The 18,712-nt window shown below is 50.3% G+C and overlaps 6 protein-coding genes across 6 annotated transcripts; 1 reads left to right on the top strand and 5 right to left on the bottom strand.

Moving 5' to 3' along the window:
* Positions 1-1,091: 1,091 nt before the first annotated feature.
* Positions 1,092-3,530, bottom strand: UREG_04933 (uncharacterized protein; the record flags this gene model as incomplete). The annotated part of the gene is made up of 2 exons (XM_002584198.1): positions 1,092-3,343; positions 3,446-3,530. 2 exons carry the CDS (start codon positions 3,528-3,530, stop codon positions 1,092-1,094), a joined length of 2,337 nt encoding a protein of 778 aa, XP_002584244.1.
* Positions 3,531-5,122: 1,592 nt separating this feature from the next.
* On the bottom strand, positions 5,123-6,228 carry UREG_04932 (uncharacterized protein; the record flags this gene model as incomplete). The annotated part of the gene is made up of 2 exons (XM_002584197.1): positions 5,123-5,355; positions 5,424-6,228. 2 exons carry the CDS (start codon positions 6,226-6,228, stop codon positions 5,123-5,125), a joined length of 1,038 nt encoding a protein of 345 aa, XP_002584243.1.
* Positions 6,229-7,718: 1,490 nt separating this feature from the next.
* Positions 7,719-11,050, bottom strand: UREG_04931 (uncharacterized protein; the record flags this gene model as incomplete). The annotated part of the gene is made up of 3 exons (XM_002584196.1): positions 7,719-8,135; positions 8,205-8,543; positions 8,603-11,050. 3 exons carry the CDS (start codon positions 11,048-11,050, stop codon positions 7,719-7,721), a joined length of 3,204 nt encoding a protein of 1,067 aa, XP_002584242.1.
* Positions 11,051-12,487: 1,437 nt separating this feature from the next.
* Positions 12,488-13,428, top strand: UREG_04930 (uncharacterized protein; the record flags this gene model as incomplete). Its single annotated transcript, XM_002584195.1, has 3 exons — positions 12,488-12,654; positions 12,818-13,082; positions 13,228-13,428. 3 exons carry the CDS (start codon positions 12,488-12,490, stop codon positions 13,426-13,428), a joined length of 633 nt encoding a protein of 210 aa, XP_002584241.1.
* Positions 13,429-14,416: 988 nt separating this feature from the next.
* UREG_04929 (longevity-assurance protein 1) lies at positions 14,417-15,863 on the bottom strand (the record flags this gene model as incomplete). The annotated part of the gene is made up of 3 exons (XM_002584194.1): positions 14,417-14,962; positions 15,032-15,769; positions 15,825-15,863. 3 exons carry the CDS (start codon positions 15,861-15,863, stop codon positions 14,417-14,419), a joined length of 1,323 nt encoding a protein of 440 aa, XP_002584240.1.
* Positions 15,864-17,732: 1,869 nt separating this feature from the next.
* UREG_04928 (uncharacterized protein) lies at positions 17,733-18,488 on the bottom strand (the record flags this gene model as incomplete). Its single annotated transcript, XM_002584193.1, has 1 exon — positions 17,733-18,488. One exon carries the CDS (start codon positions 18,486-18,488, stop codon positions 17,733-17,735), a length of 756 nt encoding a protein of 251 aa, XP_002584239.1.
* Between the last annotated feature and the right edge of the window lie 224 nt (positions 18,489-18,712).

Genomic DNA, 18,712 nt, shown 5'->3' with positions numbered 1-18,712 from the left:
AAAAAGAACCCAGTAACAACGCCGAGGGCGGACCGAGGAGGAAAGGGAAGCCCTATACCTGAATTTCTCCAGACTAGTCATCTTGTCTATCGCCGCTCGAACGACGATATTCAACATCATCGAGGAATCGGGGACTCTGCCCACTCTCGCGTGCTCATCTAGCCCGTCCTCCCTCCAGTCTCCCCGCAATGTGAACGAGCGAACCAACGGGGCCGAATTCCTGGTGACAATCGCATTCAGCCCCATAGAGAAGGGGCTCGCGCTCCCGCACCCCTCAGGCAGGTCATCGCGATAGCGAATCTTATCGTACGAGGTTAATGTAATATTCTTATAGAGTTGCGGCAGAGTCATATAATTCAGCACGCGACACGTCCGACACAACCGCGAAAGGTCACCGACATCGTCGAGCTACGAAAGCATAGATAATAATGAAGCCGTTAGTCAAATGGAAACGGTAGGGGGAGGGGAAATCGTTGTTGTCTCACATATGACAGAACCAGTGCTATGAGGTTCAGTGGGAGGGTCATCAGCGACCGCGGCTCAGGCGCAGGATCATCGCGGACAGCCGCATTGAACATGTTCACGTTGACAGCTGCCATGGGCCATGGATCATTTATAACGTGATGGTGCTTCTCAGAATCGACTCTTTGCGAGGCTGGGGCTGAGGGACTAACTATGGAGAAGAGAAATGGTTGCGGCCTTGCTGAAGGGATGTGATTTTGGCTGAGGCTAACTGTTTGCGCCACCAGGTCATCCAAGCACTCGCGCCCTTGCAGAAAACGTTGTCCGACTTCGAGCATATGGCGTGCATCCTTATTCTATAGCTAAATACTCAAGATAGTTTATCTAAATTAAAAATACGTGGAATTTACATGGGAAATTCTGGTCGCCTTGGGTGGATATATGGTCATTTCATGCCTCAGCCTGAGGTTGCAGCAGACAGGAAATATACATAAAAAAAAATAAAAAAATGATGAAAAAAATGGCCTTTTAACACCCTGTGGGCTCCCAGCTTAGATCCAGTAACCAGGTCAAACTCCTTGCTAATATCGGCAACAACAACGGAAGAAAACCCCGTACACCTGGAAACCTCAGGTCACCCCATCAGTACCTCCAGAATCATCCCAGACACGACGATGTTGTGTTGATGGACTTCGTCGCTCTGGTACAGATATCCTTTGCCCCGTGTCGTCCAGGGTCAGCGGCGCGGAACCGGTGAGTGTCCGACCTGATGAGGATCGAGAGCTTGGGAATCGAGTCGTGCTCTCTATGCTTCTTTGTGCTCCGCCCGTGTCAGCTTCATAATCCGAGGAAAGCTGATTTAGTGGGTTTACGTCCTGTTGTTCGGAGGGTGTGGTCTGCGGTTGCTGGACACCTAGGCTAGTCGAGTTATGGTCATTCTGCAGAGCGGGAGAGAGATTATTCGGCTGGTTTCGAACGTATTCTTCAAAGGCGGAGGAATCCCAAGCTTTGGCTATTCTTGGCCGCGCAGGTATTACAACCACGGGAAGTGGTGTTCCCGTTGCGCCACGATCATTGCTGCCATCTCTCGATTGTTGCGATCCGGATCGGTGAACTGCACCGTGTGATGCGGTCCGCTCTCGGCGTGACCGCGCTGGAATGACTGTAACTGGTAGAACTGACTCCCTTCGCTGAACGTCTTCATCCCTGGCTCCCCAGTCGCGGTGCAAAAAGGACCTCCACGAGCTGCCGATATGACCTTTCAAGGTAGAGCCGGCCTGTGCCTCATCCTTGGAGCCTGCCGGTGTGGGATGGCGGATATTCCCTTCCTCCGCTTGCGCACTTGCAACTTCCTGGGGAGGTGAGCCGCGACGGCGTCTAAATGGGTTAAGTGTATGAAGCCAGTCGATTCCGTGTCTTATGCTGGGGATTGGGCTTGATATAGCGTGACCGCTCCTAGGGTCGCTGTCCCTGGTTCGAACCAGTTCAAACCCTTTCTCAGCCTCTTCATTCGCCATCATATCAGGCATTGATGGCGATAGGCTTCCGATGGAATGATGTCGTACGCGGTAGACTGTACTAGCTGTGTCCGCGCGGCTCACGGGCGTTATGGCCTGGGGCGGAGGGGTCGGATGCTCACTCTCAACGGACTCTGGTGTGTCCTCAGTTTTCGCCCTCTGTTGACGCTTTCGCCGGGGATGGGATCTGTGTTGATACCTAACACGGCTTCGTAGCGGCCGCGGCGTTAAGCCCATCATCTTTGTCCAGATGCTACCGCCGACGCCCTTTTTCCCACCGGTACCACCGCCATGACGATCATGTGGCGAGTCAACTTCCTCGGACGGAGTAGTCTCCAGCATTTCATCTCCATCAAATATCTCTCGACCCAAAATTCCGTCTTTCCTCTCTTCTCTTTCTAGAGCTTCGATCCGCTCCACCCATTCCCACACAACCACGCTAGCCGCGGCCGCTCCAACCCAACGGATATATTCTCCCCATCCCGCGACATCGGGTTTCGAAACGTCCAAAATAAAGAAGACAACGGGTATCAATACTGCAACCAATGACAACAACGCCACGAGACAGATATTCCGCATATTTACGTGGAAGAACGCAAATCGGTGTTTGGAAAGGGAATAAAAAATGACCCATGCGGCATATAGCAAACTCAGAGCCAATTCGAACAGGTAGTTCAGGGCAGGTATCGCGTCCACAATCTGCCTCGGCTGGACCAGCATGGTTGTCGCCTGGCGAATTGTATTGTTGAGGATACTGAAGATTGTATCAAGCATAATCATGGCAAACCCAACCCACTTGATGATAACCTTTTCTTTATGTCGTGGGAACAGACGAATCAGAGTCTGGACTTGTGCCAGCCATAGAAACGTGCTGGAAATAACGCGGATGGTGCGAATCTCCACGCCACTCACGACTTCATCTGTCAAGGCCATCGAGTCCATAAAACCCATGTCATACTGCCGCTTAGCTACTGCGAACGAATCTGCAGTTGCGATGGTGAGTGAAATGACGACCGTTAGAGCAGCGACCTTTTGCAGCCATGGGCGCCCGCCAACACCAATGACAGAGGAGCTGCCGTAAGAGCCACTTATCATTCCATGCCGGCTGAGAAATCCACCTCCACGTCCGCCAATAAAAAATGTCCGAGGGGTTATAAATAGCATTATAAGGAGTAGGTAGCTGATGACCGTTGCGGCTGCAACAGCATACATCTGAGGGAAGGTAGAGGCGTAGAACGGTTCATGCATATTAATTACCGTCGAGGGATCGACGGGTCGTGCATTGGGGTAATCCCTACAGAGAGGTTCAAAAATGGCATTTTGGGGCAGCGTCAGAGAATAAGTGTCGTTGAAGGTGATTTTTCCTGGAAGGGGGAGTCCAATGCGTTAGTAACCATTTCATAAACGCGTAATGCTCATCCAGATGCCTCTTTCGCGGGTCCCAGGAAAGATTTTTGAGCTCATACCTCCTTTCACCAAAGCAATGGGCAAACATCCTCTCGTCCTATTCTTGTGCAAGTGGTGGCCGTAATCCATGAACAGCCCAGGCATGACGTCGACTAGTCACAATGCCCTAGGTCGTGTAATTCGACTGCCATTCACTTCATCCCTCTTTAGACGAAAGTAAACTCAGATTAATCCACTGCATCCGCGACAAATTGGCCCGACGGATCCAATTCCACCACTTTTTTCTTCCCCCCTAGCAGCCTCCTAGACCGATAATCCTCCTCTGTATCAAGTGGCCCCGTCCAAGAGTTGCCGCAGAATATCCTCAATTCGCCACGCAAATCACACGCCGTTCTGCAAGGGATCGAAGGTGGGGGGCGACTCGACGCACAGCGCGAGAGGGAAAGCGTTAGGGGTGTTCGGTTGTCGAGAATCAAGGATCGAAAAAGGGCCGAGTATATCGACGAGAACGAAACGTGGCAGAGCCACCCCAAGAATCCGAACGAAGCGCTTGAACGGATGTCCCGTAGCACATAAAACGAGCAAATATTATATAACGCAGGCGTCAGCCCCCGGGGATAGGGGGGGGAGGGAAGAGAGTCGTTCAGGCGCGCAATGGCAAGATTTCGCAAACGGGATCCTGTCCTTTTCATAAAATCGCTCCAGATCCACCCGCTTTTCTTTCAGGCGGGGACGCGATGCTTCTCTGCCCTGTTCGACAGCGTAAAAAAAAAAAAGGGTTCACGGCAAGAAGCAGATCGCCAATCCGTTGCAGCACAACTCCGTTCTCCAGGCCTCGAGCGAGCCATCGAAAAGGCGGGCACGTCTTTGTGCCAAGCAAAAGCCAAGTTTGCTAAGGATTATGCACGTGACACAAGGGTGCCAAAACGCTTAGTCATCGGCCAATTAGACGGAATAAGCTTTTGGAGCCAAGACTTCTTGGGGCCCGTGGGGCTTGGCATCAGATCGAGTGGATGCCAGGAAGAAGGGGGATAACAAAGGAGATTATAGATGGGAGACGCGATGGAAGGGTGGAGTTGGCTTGGGGCTGACCTTGTCTGTATGGTCTTGTTCATACACATCCAGCTAAATGCATTGCAAGTAGGTGTCTACTGAGAAAAGGGTATGGAATTTGTCCTGGTGGTAATACAAGGCAAACCAAAATAGATTCAGGAATATCCACAGATGCAAGTATTAGCAGAACTCCTCAAAACTGTGCGCTGGCCAAATTCAAACGCCCATCCGTCATCCAGAAACACTCGGTTCGTTACATCTGATGGTTGCACATGTGCGCCTTTGTTGCCAGCAGCAATTATAATGTCTCTTCATATGAACGACACCCCTCCTCCCTTCCACTGCAAAAGTAAATTTTTGAACCGTTTTGAGAAAAAGAAACAGAATTCTGAATGGTTAAACTCTGTGCGCCGCACCCACTTCGCCTAATACGTCCTTCGTCATAGCTGTGCGACATCGGGTGCACGCGTCATGGGTAGCATGGTGCCCGCTACCGGTTCATTTAAATATCAAAAGGCTCGAATAAATAAAACAACACGAAGGAAATTGCCGCAGGCGTGGCATAAGTGGGTTCAATGGCCTGCTTTGGGCCGGGTATATAGTCTGTATCGCAAGTAAATAAAGCATTCATAATATCCTTTGACGCTTGCTGGATGTACGGAATTTAGAATTTACGCAAACTTCTATCGGGGTGGAGGACTAAACGTCATTTGTCCCGGGGTGGCATAGGCGGGGGGCGTGTATCCAGGAACACCGCCTGCAATTCGGGCAGCTTCTGCCCGATATTTGATTTCCCGCTCATCCTGGATCAGTGTGCAGCACGTACAGCACGACGCCCGGACACAATCGGTGGCAACGTCGCTCGAGATCCCGTACGCTCTCCTGACTCGGATGTGCTGGATCGTCGCTAATAGCCCTGCAGACAGTCGATTAGCAAAAGCCTAGAAGACCCTTTGAAGATTAGGAGGTGCAGGCCAGACATACATTGACATCCACAGAGCAGTGCCATCGCAGTGCACGGTGCATTGCAAGTCTCATAACCTAGCAAATTCGTCGGATCCTTTTGTTCGGATTTTCGAGACAGTCGATATTGGGTTCTTCCGTACAGAATGCATGGACACAACAGGCCGGTGCAGCAAACACCAGGATCTCTGCAATCGCATAAGCCATAGCTCCAGGTCCCTCCTTTAATTTCTTGTCTGGGGTGCACCACCTGGCCAGGCGCATGGTTTAGCTCGTGGGATGTGATCCTAGTTCCTAGCTGTGACTGGCCTCCAGAGAGAGAGCTCGGTTTGGGCGCAGATAATGAAGGCGGCGGTTGCAGTGGGTTGCTGTCTGGGGCGACTGTGTATTCCTTTGGTCGATGTGAGCGCACATCTGGGAACTGCTTAGGCGGAAGCGAGCCTGGAGGCGCCGGAGGAGGGCTCTGATACCGAATCGGTTGCGTTTGCTGTTGGGGAAACGCTGGCCGGTCGGCGTATGGTGCGTACTGCGCCGGATGTTCCGATAGAGGCGGCGGAGGGGATGCTATATGGGGTTGGCGGTAAGGGGACGGTGTCTGCGTCGGAGCGTTGTTAACATTGTATGAGAATGGCGGGGGACTTCGGGGCCCTGGTGACGATACTGAGTCGTCCAGTGCCGATGCCTTGGTAGCCTCCTCAGGCTTTTCATTGTTGCGAGGCGGGAAGGTGGGAGCCTGGTACTCGGACGGGGTAGGGAGATATGAATATCGCTTGTGTCGTGCAGCATTTGAGTTCACCGGCTGAAGGTGTAGCTGCGGGTTCGACATTGTCGAAGAGAGGTTTGCGACGGCACCATAAGCTGTTTGGGATCTAGTAAAGATTTAGTTGTCTTGAGCCAGCAATCAAGGCCATTTCAGCTGTCGACGGCTCTGGGGACGGTTGCTTCGTTTTGCTTTTGCGGTGGTTGGGTAACGAGCGAGGCGCAAGGACCCTTTCGAATCTGCAGAGAGAAAAGGAAGCAGAAAGCCATCAGCGATGTGATCCAACGCGACACAAATCGCATGAAGACAACGAGCGACTGGAAACCTTCTGCTCCGGCTGTGCCCCCAAGAGAACCAGAGGATGCGTCTTGGCCGCATCCCGCTAGTATCGGGCTGTAAAACCTAGATTATATAAATAAAACAGCAGAGAAGCCGGAAACAGATCACTTCATATTTGCGGCTAGCTTCGACAAGCCATGCTTGCGGTGTTTTGTTGCAATTTGATGCGTCCTGCCACTGCGCAGACACCAGGTGAAATAAGACTCTCATGATTCATCGCAGGCTGTCGTTCTGCGCTGCTGTCTGTTGACTCTCACCAGGGGACAAACACACCAAACAGCACAAACGCGGCAAACCCGCCGAGAGGGTAAATTACCGCGTCTATTCGTGACGTCCGTATTACACAGAGCCAAGCCACCAATCACGGGCCCGCGCCCGCCTACCCTCAAGGATGGGCCCCGCCGTCAACGCCAAAAATAATGAGCACAGCCAGGCTCCGTTGGATGCAACCAGGGAACAATCAAGATACGCAGGCCGATAGCGTCAAATAGCGTCGGGGACTTCGCACTCCGGACAGGGGCACGATACAGCGGAAGCCCGATCGATCGAGGGCAGGTTGGATCACGAATCAGCAGGGCATTTTGGAGCGTTGAGGCCTCTGGTTGGACAAAGAGATCCTCAAGCGGCCATGTCTCTGACCACTCAGCCCGCGAGCCAATTCACGATGCTCGCAGATGCTTGCTCCCTCCTCCCCTCTCTCGAGTTCCCAGCCTGCTGGTCAATCGCGCAGGAACGGACATTCGACAAGCCATCCCTGCAGACCCTGGTCGCGGCTTACAAGGAGATTTGTCACTTGCAGGCCTCGCCCGCTGCTTTTCTCTGCGCGGATCGTCGATGTATGCAGATTACTCCGTCGACATGGGGACGTGCAGCAGAATGATTCCAATGTCACAGACAAGGCCGTGTTGTCGAGTGAGGCATACCCTGCCTCGCAACTTGTGTTTACTTTGACGCAGACTGTTACTTTTTAGAACCAGGTGAATGGGATATACGATCACATCTCAGGTCACTAGACGAAAATTGTGTATTCCGATACTCCGTACGTCAACTATAATAATACCGCTTTGTGGAGGATCGACTACCAGCAATCCCGACCCATTTTTCAGATTGTGACGAGCATGCATGGTCTGCTAGGCGGGCGGCTAACGGCATCCCGAATCAAGGCAAACCAGCCACAGACGTGTGCACAAACCCAATATGGCCCAAATTTGAGCTGCCTATGAGTTATTGCCCAAAATCCGCAGAAGCTGGGTATATTCCCTGCTCATCCAATCCAGATATTGCTTCCACGCATGATGCTCACTCGACGTCTCTGCTGCGGGGAATGCCTTTTGAAGCTCGCGACTGATTCTCAGCACCCCCAATGACGCTTCTTGCGCCTTTTCCAGTTCTTGCTTTACAGCCGACTCCTTGAGCTTCGTCGATAAAATGGCCCGGAATGGATCCACGAGCGAATCGAGTCGGCTTTCCGTTTGCTTTGGCGCAAGTGTGATCAACTTGGAGATCATCAAATTGCACAGCGTGCGAATGTCCTGTTCATCCCTAATCCCGGCCAAGATTCGGTCATATATCTCCGCAATATCAAGAATGGAGCACGCCATATCAACGCAAGTATACAGCGTTTCGTATGCGCTCTGTTAAAACTTCAACTCAGCATCGAATCTCGCTAAAATGCGTCAAGAGAAACCCAGAAAGTCGCTTACCTTTCGGAGCTCCAACCCGTCATCCACCTTGTGTTTAAATGGCCCCATCTGCACTTCTCGTACCAACTCTGGTTTGATATAAGTGTCTTTCATAACCACTGGAAGCAGTTGGTTCAAGTGCGGGAGAACGAGGTCTGGTTTATTATGGATTGCCGAATTGACAGTAGTCAATGCAAGCCTGTGGTTACCCAGATCGGTGTCACTAAGCATCTTGGCTAGAATTGGGATGATAAGAGGGCGCAGAACGTCATTGTAGACGCTGCCAGAGTCGGCAAGCGTGTAGCGGAATGCCGAGATGATGGTTCCCCTTGTGGCAGCGGTATCGCGGTCGAGATATTCCTAAATAGAATGAGTCAATGTCATCGGCATATTTCCCTCTGCTGTAGCGGCTTGCGTACCTGAAGAAGTGGTATATAAGAGCTGGGTTCAATCAAAGCAAGTCGTCCGATACATTCCGCGCCCACGACGCGATTATCTTCGTCATCAGAGGCATTGAGGAGAATTTCCCATAGCCTCGTAGCAAAAGGTGCAACGTCCGTACGAACGTTCTCTGGATGCTGGAGTATTTCTCTCAGCGAATGCAGTAATAAGTACTTTGACGAATGATCTTTCTCTAGCTCCGCAAGGATAACGGGTAAATATGCTTCGATATTGCTTGCACCCACACTGCCAAGTGCAACAGCGGCCGAGAATCGGACTTTGTCTGATTTGCAGTCAAAGTGGGACATAAAAAGGTCGGGCGTCAGCGACGATTTCGATCCTAGACAAAGGCCAATTTCGCCGAGGACCGCAAGCGCAAGACATTTGCGCTGGGCATCTTCTTGCGACTGAAGCTCGTTCAAAAAGTCTTGTGTCTTGACTCCTATTTGCGGCCCTCCATATACGACCAATGTTCCGATTGACCGGCCAACTATTGAAGGGTCGCCGTTGACGCCAACGTTTTGTAATAAAGCTTTCATGAGCAGAGCTCCCGCGCCCTGTTCTCCGATGACGCGAATGAGGTGAAGATACACCTTCAGTGCCACGCCACTCGGAGACGCTTGGATAACAGAACACAGTGCTTGGATCATATTGGCATCTACCAGCTGAGCTCCATGGCCAGGAATGATGTGCGAAAGAATGACAAGAGCAGGAGTTAGGAGGTGGAGGTCGCTAGCAGTGAGAAGCGGAAGGAAACTGCTGGTTAGGATTTGAACCGTGTTTTGGTCGTAGTGTTGTCGGCAATATCGATTTATAGCTAACCCCTTCAATGCTCCAATAGACGCATCCCTCAAGGCACGGTCAGCCTTTCGTAATTGTGCTGCGAGTTCTAATGTGACATCGGCCAGCCATGCTGGAGTGACGTCCGAATCACTGCATGCAAGCACGGCAACGTCGTGAACAGCACGAGCAGCCGCAACCCTGGTCGTCTCGTTCTTTAAACGGTCAACAAGGGTTGACATTCCTTTCGCTCTCTCAGCAGGTGGAACAAATTTGGCCCCCTTCGGCCCGGACGTCCGTGCTAGAAGGACGCCAAGGACATGAAGTGCTCGCTGGCGGACTTCTAGATCTGCACTATTATCCATTATTTTACCGATTACCACATCGTACAATTTTCCCAGCTGCAATTTGAAATCCTGACCCTCCGGTGAAACTCGAGGAGGGGTCATTGCTTTGACGATTTCTTCAATGGTACCGAGAGCTTCGCTCGCGACTTTGTAGTTTCGCTCCTGAACCGCTGCCAAAACTCCTGGGATCAACGCAATCAAAAACGGTAAAAGTGCATTTGAAGTATGTGTCTGGGCAATAGCCGCTACCAGACCAAGGGTATCAATCTGCAGATTCCCGGCAGTAACGGACGTTGTGCCAGCGGACACAGAAACACCCCCAGACATAGTTGAGCTTTTCAGAGCGTCCGCGACAGGGTCCTCTATGCGCTGAAGGAAATCAACAAGGCCGCCGTAACGCACCAGCGCTAAGGATCTCATTAAGTTGATCGCGGCTTGTTTCAATGGTATCGACGCATGTTTCCATAGTTTAACCAGGCCTTGAACAATCCCCGGCGTCAACCTAACGATTTCGCCAATGGGTCCGGTCTGTGGAGTCGGGGGAGTGATTGCAGGCGAGTCCAGGGCTGCAAAGGCCTGAGCCTCACATTCATAGCCGAGAAGACCTACGTCACTATCCTGACGCCTCCTTTTGCGAGAATTCCGACCATGAGATTCGGGTATCAAAGGCGCACCACCAATACTTGCAGATATTTCAGTAGCTTTTTTGACTAAGCCTGTCATCGTAGAGACGACTTCTAGCTTAACACTTTCTTCCCTTTCTTTCGTAAACCTTGCAAGAAGGGCCGGCGCGATTTTCTGATATATGGTGTCCTCGTCTACTGGCCGTGTCGAACTACGACCTTGGGTCGAAATGATAGCGAGTAGCAACTTGGCGGAGCAGCGGCGGACTTTCCAGCTTTGATCATCAATATCGCTGTAGCCTTCTTCTTCCTCAAAATCTTCGTATGCTTCATTATCTTCGTCTGGTTCTTCGGTAGCACCATCGTCGCTTCCTTCGTCTTGCGTCCCACCCATCTCCTCGTCCTCGAATTCCGCGACATTCGGGTCATACTTGAGACATCGCAAAGCAGCATCAATTGAATCCATCAAATAAGGTTGCATGTCATTGGTGCAATAGCTAACAAGGGTTTCGAGGGCTACCAGTGCGGTTTCACGTAATTCGTCCTCCTTAGGATCGTGTTCCTCGGTATCAGACTGGTCATCTTCCATCTCGTTCAATTCCCGCTCACTAACTGCAGAAAATATAAACGGCGCTAGCGTTTTCATGTATGGACCAAATTTTGCAGGAATTGACATTCCTAGGGTAGCAATAGTCGCAATGAGGTGTCGACGTTTGGTTATTGTAGAATGAAAAGACCGGAAGCTTTCTATAAGCATAGAAACAATTTGGCTTAGCTGATCGTCCGAAAAGTACCCAGCGAGTGCTGAAATAGCGGAAAACGCTCTTTTTGTGGCCACAGTTCCCGCATGTTCGTTCTCAATCACGCCAAGCACCACGCCTTGTAGTTCTCCTAATTCGGACTCGGACAGCAACGGCCCATATGAATTTACTACGTCGACAAGAACGTCAAGAGTGTCGCTGTTATATCCCTTTGCTGCATGGCTCGTTATCAGCGGCTTTGCACCCTTGGAACCTACTAAACGAGGGATTAATACGGAAGATATCACGTTATAGCACGTTTGGATGTCGGAGGAGACTGCTACGCCAACGGTCGGATGTGGAAGCGCGGCTATGATGGTTTTAAGTGCCGTGTTTGGGACCGATGTATCGATGGACTCTGATTCCGTCAATTCGCAGAGCTTCTGGAATAAGTAACCCAAAACAGGATCTGGAACGCGACGAGCCAAGGGTGAAAAGCTATGAAACCACAACAATAAGCGTTAGTAAGTTTGGGAAACAGCCATAGAAGAGGTCACATACCACTTCAAAGCTTGGTTCTGTACCTCTCCGTGCTGGTCCTCCAGTGCTTTCAAAAGTCCCTCCGTTAGCCTCCCGAGAAGATGAGGCTCTTGAGGAAGGAAGGCTGAGCCGTGGCTTTCGAGAACGCCATGAAGGTCATTTAGGGACATATATCGAAGATCTGGATCGGGGTCTGTAAATTTTGGGAGCAGGGCGCCCAGACTGTATGTTATGGACCTCCGTTCCATTCTGCTTTGGGTTGGAGCTCGAGTGGGGTTGAAGGGAAGGGCCGCCGGAAGCGTAGGATTGCGGGTACAAGTGTTAATATTCTAATATCTGATCAGGTCATAAAGTCATCTAGCTGCAATATGTGAGTGGTTTGTTGCAAAGCAAGGTGACGATGTTGGTTCGTGGGCCTCTTGCATTTATATCAAGGTGGGATGGCTCGAACTATGACATCGCGCTGTCGGGGGAAGTTCCATTAGCACTGCTTCCAGCTCAACTCAACTGTCGGCACTCAACACGGAGGTCAAAGGTAACTAGGCAAAGCAAACAACTTCTTCTTTGCCTTATGCTCTTCGAAACTGGAAAGCGAATTCCTCGTCTTTGCTGCCTCCCCCAGGCTCCCAGGCGGAGAGGGAACGGTCTACATCACGTAAGCACGGCAACTCAGCTTACATAAGATTTTGCTGAATGCACGATAAACAAACAGGTATCTCGCCATTTCCAACCTCTAAATCCCGACCTCACCGTACTCAATTCCAGTCGATTGCGGATAATTCTGCTGCACCTCTCCCTCCTTTGTCCCTTTCCCCGCTCGAACAACTATCACAATGGTCCTCCCACGCTCCACCGCCGCCTTTCGCACATTCTTCTCTGCGCAATCGACGAGAGCAGCCTCCCGCACTGCTCGGTCCTCCCGGGCCTGGCAGCAGGCTAGCTGGCGAAACTATGCCACGGAGGGCGCCGCAGCGCATAAGTCCAGTAGTGATATGCCATGGTAAAGCCACCTTTCTCAAAGGAAATCTTCAATTCATTCAATTCAAGATTTGTACCCATTAGCCCAATATTCCTTCTCCGCTTTTGCCAGGACGGAGAAACTTCTTAGTTCTGAGCGATTGAGCTAGAAAACTATGCTAATCTTTTCAAATGAACTGAAACAGGCTTATTGGTTCAGTTGTAGTAACTGTGCCATGCGCGTATTTCCTCTATAAATCCGGTCCTTCCAATGAAGGCCACGGCCACGGCCCGTCCGGTCATGCTGAACACGTTTCGGGACAACCCCATGTCGAGTCGCATGCTGCCAAGCCTGAAGAAGAGGAGAAGCTTGGAAAGGCCGAGCTTCTAGAGGAGCAAGCGCAGGAGCAGGAGACTCCCCACGTTCCAGTTTCTGAAGAAGAAAAGGCTGCTCCGGTCGCAGCTGACGAGGTGCGTGAACTACTATCCCTTGTTTGGATTCCCGTTCAATAACATCCTATCAATTTCTACATTTTTTTGGTGTTGTGACTCCCATTGCGTTTTTTTCAACCCATAACCCACGCCGTAAATCCCACTGAATCTAACACTTTGACAGGCCCGCAATATCAAGGAACCTGGATCATACGCCTCCATGTCCGGAAAGCAAGCGGGCCTTACGGGCGGTGACACGCACCATCCTATACTCAAGGAAGAAGAATTGGCAGAGGGTAACGTCGAGTCGGCCCGTGCAAAGGGGACCGTCTCAAGCGATAGCGCGCAACACACCAAATCCGAAAGCGAGGCTAAGGCCGACTAGACGAAAAACGGCCCCCGAAATCGTTAGCGGGCAAAGGGAACAACATCGAGCTGTAGCCGATCCATGGAATGCCCAGCCAAGTATTTGGGAATGCAGATATGATACGGCGAGCTGACCGTTGTCCCATGCCTGATTTGGGCAAAAGCTTGGTTTGCAACAAACCAAAGCTGGGATAGAATGAGAGTGCGCATACTGTACAGATAATTGTGTAATTCAAAAATCCAGCAGTTTTGGTGATTTCTAGTTGTCACCTTGTGTTCCAACATCTCATTAGGGATTATATTAGTAGGTACAGGCAAGAGCAATGTATCCAAAAGCAACAGAACATTCGTAAGAAAGTAGTAAAGAGCTATAATGCAAAAGGGGTTGCTAGTATCGTCTGGGAAGAGTGGAAACCAGAAATGTTGATTAAGGTAAGGAGTCAGACCAGGTTCCTCTTGCATTATCTTCAGAACAAATAAAATAATGCCGCAGCGCCTGATATAAACCAAATGCCAACTTGGAAGCTGGAACAAAGATCTACATTTCAGGAACGATCCCGAAAATAAGAAAAGAAAGAAATAGAAAAGAGAAGAGAAGAGGGAGACATGCCCTAGTAAAAATAAGAATCCATGGAGCATGGCTTAATTAGAAACCAGAAGATACCTGTAGACATGGAACTGCAAACCAGAATCCAATGTCAGGTGTAAGTGAGAAGTCTCAACTCGGGGTTTTATGCAGTTATCGAAAAAGAATTAAAAAATTTGTACAGATGAACCCCAGTTTAACCAGAACGCCAAAGCTAAGCCCAATAGCACATCAAGTAATGAACGATAAGCCACCAGTGATTTGTAGAAATTGGACATGGCAAAAAGCACCGGGCTTTCAATGGTACTTTGATCGTGTTCCCGACATCAAATCCGGCACTTGCGTCAATACTGTATCCAAATACGCAGTTGGTATATGTGGTGACAGCTTCAAGACCATGGCCACTGGAATTCATTCAAGATCATTTCACCTTATTGCCGTTCATTGCAGCCGTCGTGGTCTCCACATGAGATTTCATCATAGCACCATTAGCTCGGCTCGTGATAGAGTTGTTCGGGACTTCGTTTTCCTTGTCGGGGTTTCTTCTTCTGGCCGTTGCCGGATTATTCCCATTTAACACAATGGTTGGGACGCTCGTCGAATTCTGAGATTCGTTGAGTACGGGAATATCATCAACCTCATCGTCTTCTTCATTGTCGCTTCTTTCGTCCTGTTTTATATTGTTGAAAACGTAGTTCTTGGCGATTCGAAGGATGAAGAAGAGCCAAATCAGATTGATCGCCTGGAGTGCGCTCAAAAGGGAGAACGTAATATACTGGCTAATCCAGCATTTGTATTGTTGCGTGTCCCAGTTAAGTTCAAAGGGCCCAACGGTACGGAACTCGGTCAAAACAGCCCAGATTATGCGGAGGTTTAGGTAATGCCGCATGTAAATCCAAACGAAAACGAAAAGTGCGAAGTACGGGCCCATGAACGAAGAATCCAGGTAATTCAAAGTCTTCGAAGTCTAGATGTGCAAGTCAGTCTGCAAAGTTCTCCGAAACCTCAAAAGGCGCGGGGAGAAGGTTAAACCCACTGCGAGGAAAAAGTCCGATATGTCATGAGTGATATACACCGCAAGGCCAATGTAGGTGAAGTGGAAGCGATAACTGAGCCCAATCAATGCCAATGTGACTATATGATGCCCCACAAGCTCCTTGAAGTCCTTCCTTGGCTTCTCCAACAGCAACAGCAAGACAATGGCCTGCTGCGCCCAGTAGCTCGCTTGTATCAGGTAATAGGCCTTGAAATCCGCCGTATGCGTCTTATGTGGAAATCCTTCAAACATGGGTGTTGTGTTAAAGTACCAAATTTTGGTGCGGCTCATAACGTATAGTCCATAAGGCCCAAAGACGCTAAAGTAGATAGCTGTGTAGAATTGTTCCAAGAACCGCGCAGTCTTGGCCTTTCCCTTTATTCCCCATCGACGTGCCAAGGGTTTAATCATGCATTGCATCAAGAATTCACGCGTGAAGGAAAGGACTATGATGTAGAAGCCGAAAAACGCTAAGTCCGCTGGGCCCTTCCCATACATCACAGGGCCACCGGGAGTCTCGGGCGGAAGCGCATAAGAGAGGAAAAGGAGCTTGTGGATTGGATTAGACTCGTTCGGGTTCACCAGATATGCTGAGAGTATAATTGTCAATAGGATGAGAGGTAGTAGCCATGTGTGCCTAAGGCAAGTATTTTTGAGCTGGCGAAACACAGATCTCGCACGCCGTCGTTTCGAGTGAGTGTGTACGGTCTTTTCAGAGGGCGATCGAAGAGAGCGGCTCTATCAACTGAAATCAGCAATATTATACCTGGGAGCAAGAGCAGATTTCTCCCACCTTGTGGGACTTGGGAGATTCTGAAGTAGCGGTAGCCATTGTGAAAACGAGCCGGAAGGCCGAGGGTTCAGTCTCTTTTCAGACGCACTTTGTTGCTTTTAGATTTCTAACATGCAACAGCCTGGGAGAAGAAGATCCTGTGAGTTGGTGCTAAAGCTGAAATTCAGAAGCAAACGAGCTGGGCTTACGCGAGGACCACACCTCACACTTGGCTCCGCCTTCCCGAGATTTCCTATCGAGTCGGGGAAATGACGGTTGTGAAGCAAAACGAGGGTAAAGAGCGCAAAGTCACTCGCAAATCTATTATTCCCTTATCGCCAAACCTCTCGTGGAGCCACCAGGCGTTCAGATTTGCGCTGCAGTACAGACGAGTTGCTGAGATTCAAATCGCGGTTTGGGCCCTTTTTTTTCCATCAGGGGGTGTTTGCTCTGTTTGGCTTGGCTCGGGCGGTCGGATCTTGATTCTTCCAGCCGTTCCGATTGGTCGGAGCAGTATCCGCACGTGATGAGTGACGTCGGGGTGCCAAGCAAGGGAAATCAAGGGTTTCGTTTGTTTTGTTTGTTTCATTTGTTTCGTTTGAACCTGTGAGAAGTTGATACACCCACGAAACAAAACAGAAGTTGAAGAGCCCCGGAAACAGTTGAAATGATGCAGAGCCCCTGGTATATTGTGATTCGAGATCTGGATTTGGCCGTAACCGTTGCAATGGACGCCGGTTTTCTCGTCCTGGGTATCCTTGAGAATGCTGACTTCCGGCTCAAGAAGAACGATGACGGTCGAGGACGTGGATGCCAATGAAACTGGATGCCGAACTCGCGTGGAGACAATACCAAAGCTCAACGTGCACGGGTCTGTTGGCGAGACTTCCTTAACATGTTATCTGGAGTAGCTTTGCATAGAGATGACCGTAAGATATTGTCCGTTCGAAGCAGTGTTTTCTAATTCTTTGTATCAGGGCGGCTGTAAAACAATTGTACCCTGCTGCTCGTTGTATTTTATCTGTGGCACAGGCGGCAAGCAACTCGTTTCCTTCACCAGTTGCTTGACCGGCAGCGTGGCGGCAGAGAAGAAAGAGAAACCAAGCGCTTATAGCGCACCAGAAATCTCGGGGGATGCGAAAATTCGAACCGTGACTGCTAGCAGTACTCGCGTCTTCCCTGATGCACAAGTATCAGGTACTCAATTCTCGCTTTACTACATATCATGTGTTGAGTTAACCAGTTTGCCAACGGTGAAGAGATGCAACTTAGAAGCTTACCCCGAGAGACATGGACTCTTGCTGTTGGACCCTCCATGTCCGGCGTAATAAATTAATATATTAACCCTCTCCGTCTTAGTGAGAAAGTGCGGGTGAATATCGTCTAAAAGCCCGTCATTGGGCCACACGAGCATTGAAACACGTCATGCAAGCGTCCAACTTCATGTTTGCAATCTAGATCGAGATGGTCATTGTCCCAAATGAAAAGCATCACGGTCATAGAATCTTATTGAGAGGCGTAAGGTGTCTCTGGATAGAAGCTACCCAACGCTCGCTCCAACCTAGCTCGGGATTTTGTTGGGCGGGGAATAAAATGTAGCAGGATGGTTTGACGACGTTTTCACTGAAGGTGAGAGAACAGTGTGAGTACTGTCAGCGAAAAATGTGCTTTAAGAATACGAAAATCACATCTCCATCTGCGTCAACGTACAAGGGCGCCGAGTGGACAAGTGATGCAGTTAACTAGCTAGTGAACTAACCAACTAGGAAGAACCGTTGTTGTTGGAAAATAGCAGCTCGCGGCCTAGCATAGGGGCTGCACTTTAATGGTATAAATATAATTCAACTATATACCAACTGTTCCTGTTAACGTGCCCAGGCTTTCCTATCCAAGGTAGATTTCACTATATAGAGTTAAACGGTAGGGCTCCTACTGCATGACCGGCAATTCTGCCATGTGCAGTTTAGCAGTTCCATATGGGACCAGCTCAACCGTAAAAGGTTCACCAACGCACTCTCTGTCTGACCCACGAGGAGGATTTGGCGCATGGCCACGAGGCTCCGTCAGCTCCCACTTAATCTGGCAGACCCTGGCTGCTATAGTCGTGACTGAATTCCCCTCGCCCCAGACGGGCTTTGGCAGTGGAGCATGCGGGTCGGACAGGCCTTTGAAGCGGAGGCTCGATGGATCGATCGCCAAGTTCCATTTCTTCCTTGGAGTCATTGTATACTCCCTTGCTAGCGGGGGTGCGTTTGGATAGGTTGACTGCGTGTATGTCACTTCCGGGTTCAGCGGGACCGCATACAGGAGGGCGCCGTGGTAGATTGAAACGGTGTTGTTCGCCCGGGGAACAACTCGGATCTCTGTGTCTAGCGAGTACATCACAACGTGCTTTCCAGTACTCAGGCGCAGTCCTTGCATGCCGTCGTTGGTATTTGGTGATAATGGGTGCCGTGGTCCGCCGTCAACAGAGATCCAGGAACGGTCCGTGTTCGCCCATTTCGGCACCCGAACATGGAAAACAAAATCTCCCTCGGCCTCGATGCTATACCAAAACACCTTTCCAAACGGATACCCCGTATCGCACGTTATTTTGACCCTAGAGCCGGATTTGGTCGTGGTTTGTACCGATCCCGGCCCCAACAACGCATGTGCAATACCATCTGCGCCCAGGCGGACAAACATGTTGGAGATGAATTTTGGAAACCCTTGCGGGTGATTAACGGTGCAACAAGGGTAGTTCGGCTCCAAGCCAAATGTCTGAGCGTTACCGCCAACATTGAACCACGGACTGCGCCGGACAACATGCGATATCGGTTGGTTGGTCTGGGCGATGTACTGATGCGCCCACCAATCGGTTGTAAACCGGTGGCCGGAAGCGCATTGTAGGCAGTCAATTCGCATCGATC

Source organism: Uncinocarpus reesii, genomic scaffold (assembly GCF_000003515.1).
Source record: "Uncinocarpus reesii 1704 scaffold_3 genomic scaffold, whole genome shotgun sequence".
Classification (NCBI taxonomy): Eukaryota; Fungi; Ascomycota; class Eurotiomycetes; order Onygenales; family Onygenaceae; genus Uncinocarpus; species Uncinocarpus reesii.
Note: the sequence above shows the minus strand (reverse complement) of the source record. Positions and strands in the feature narration are given on the sequence as shown.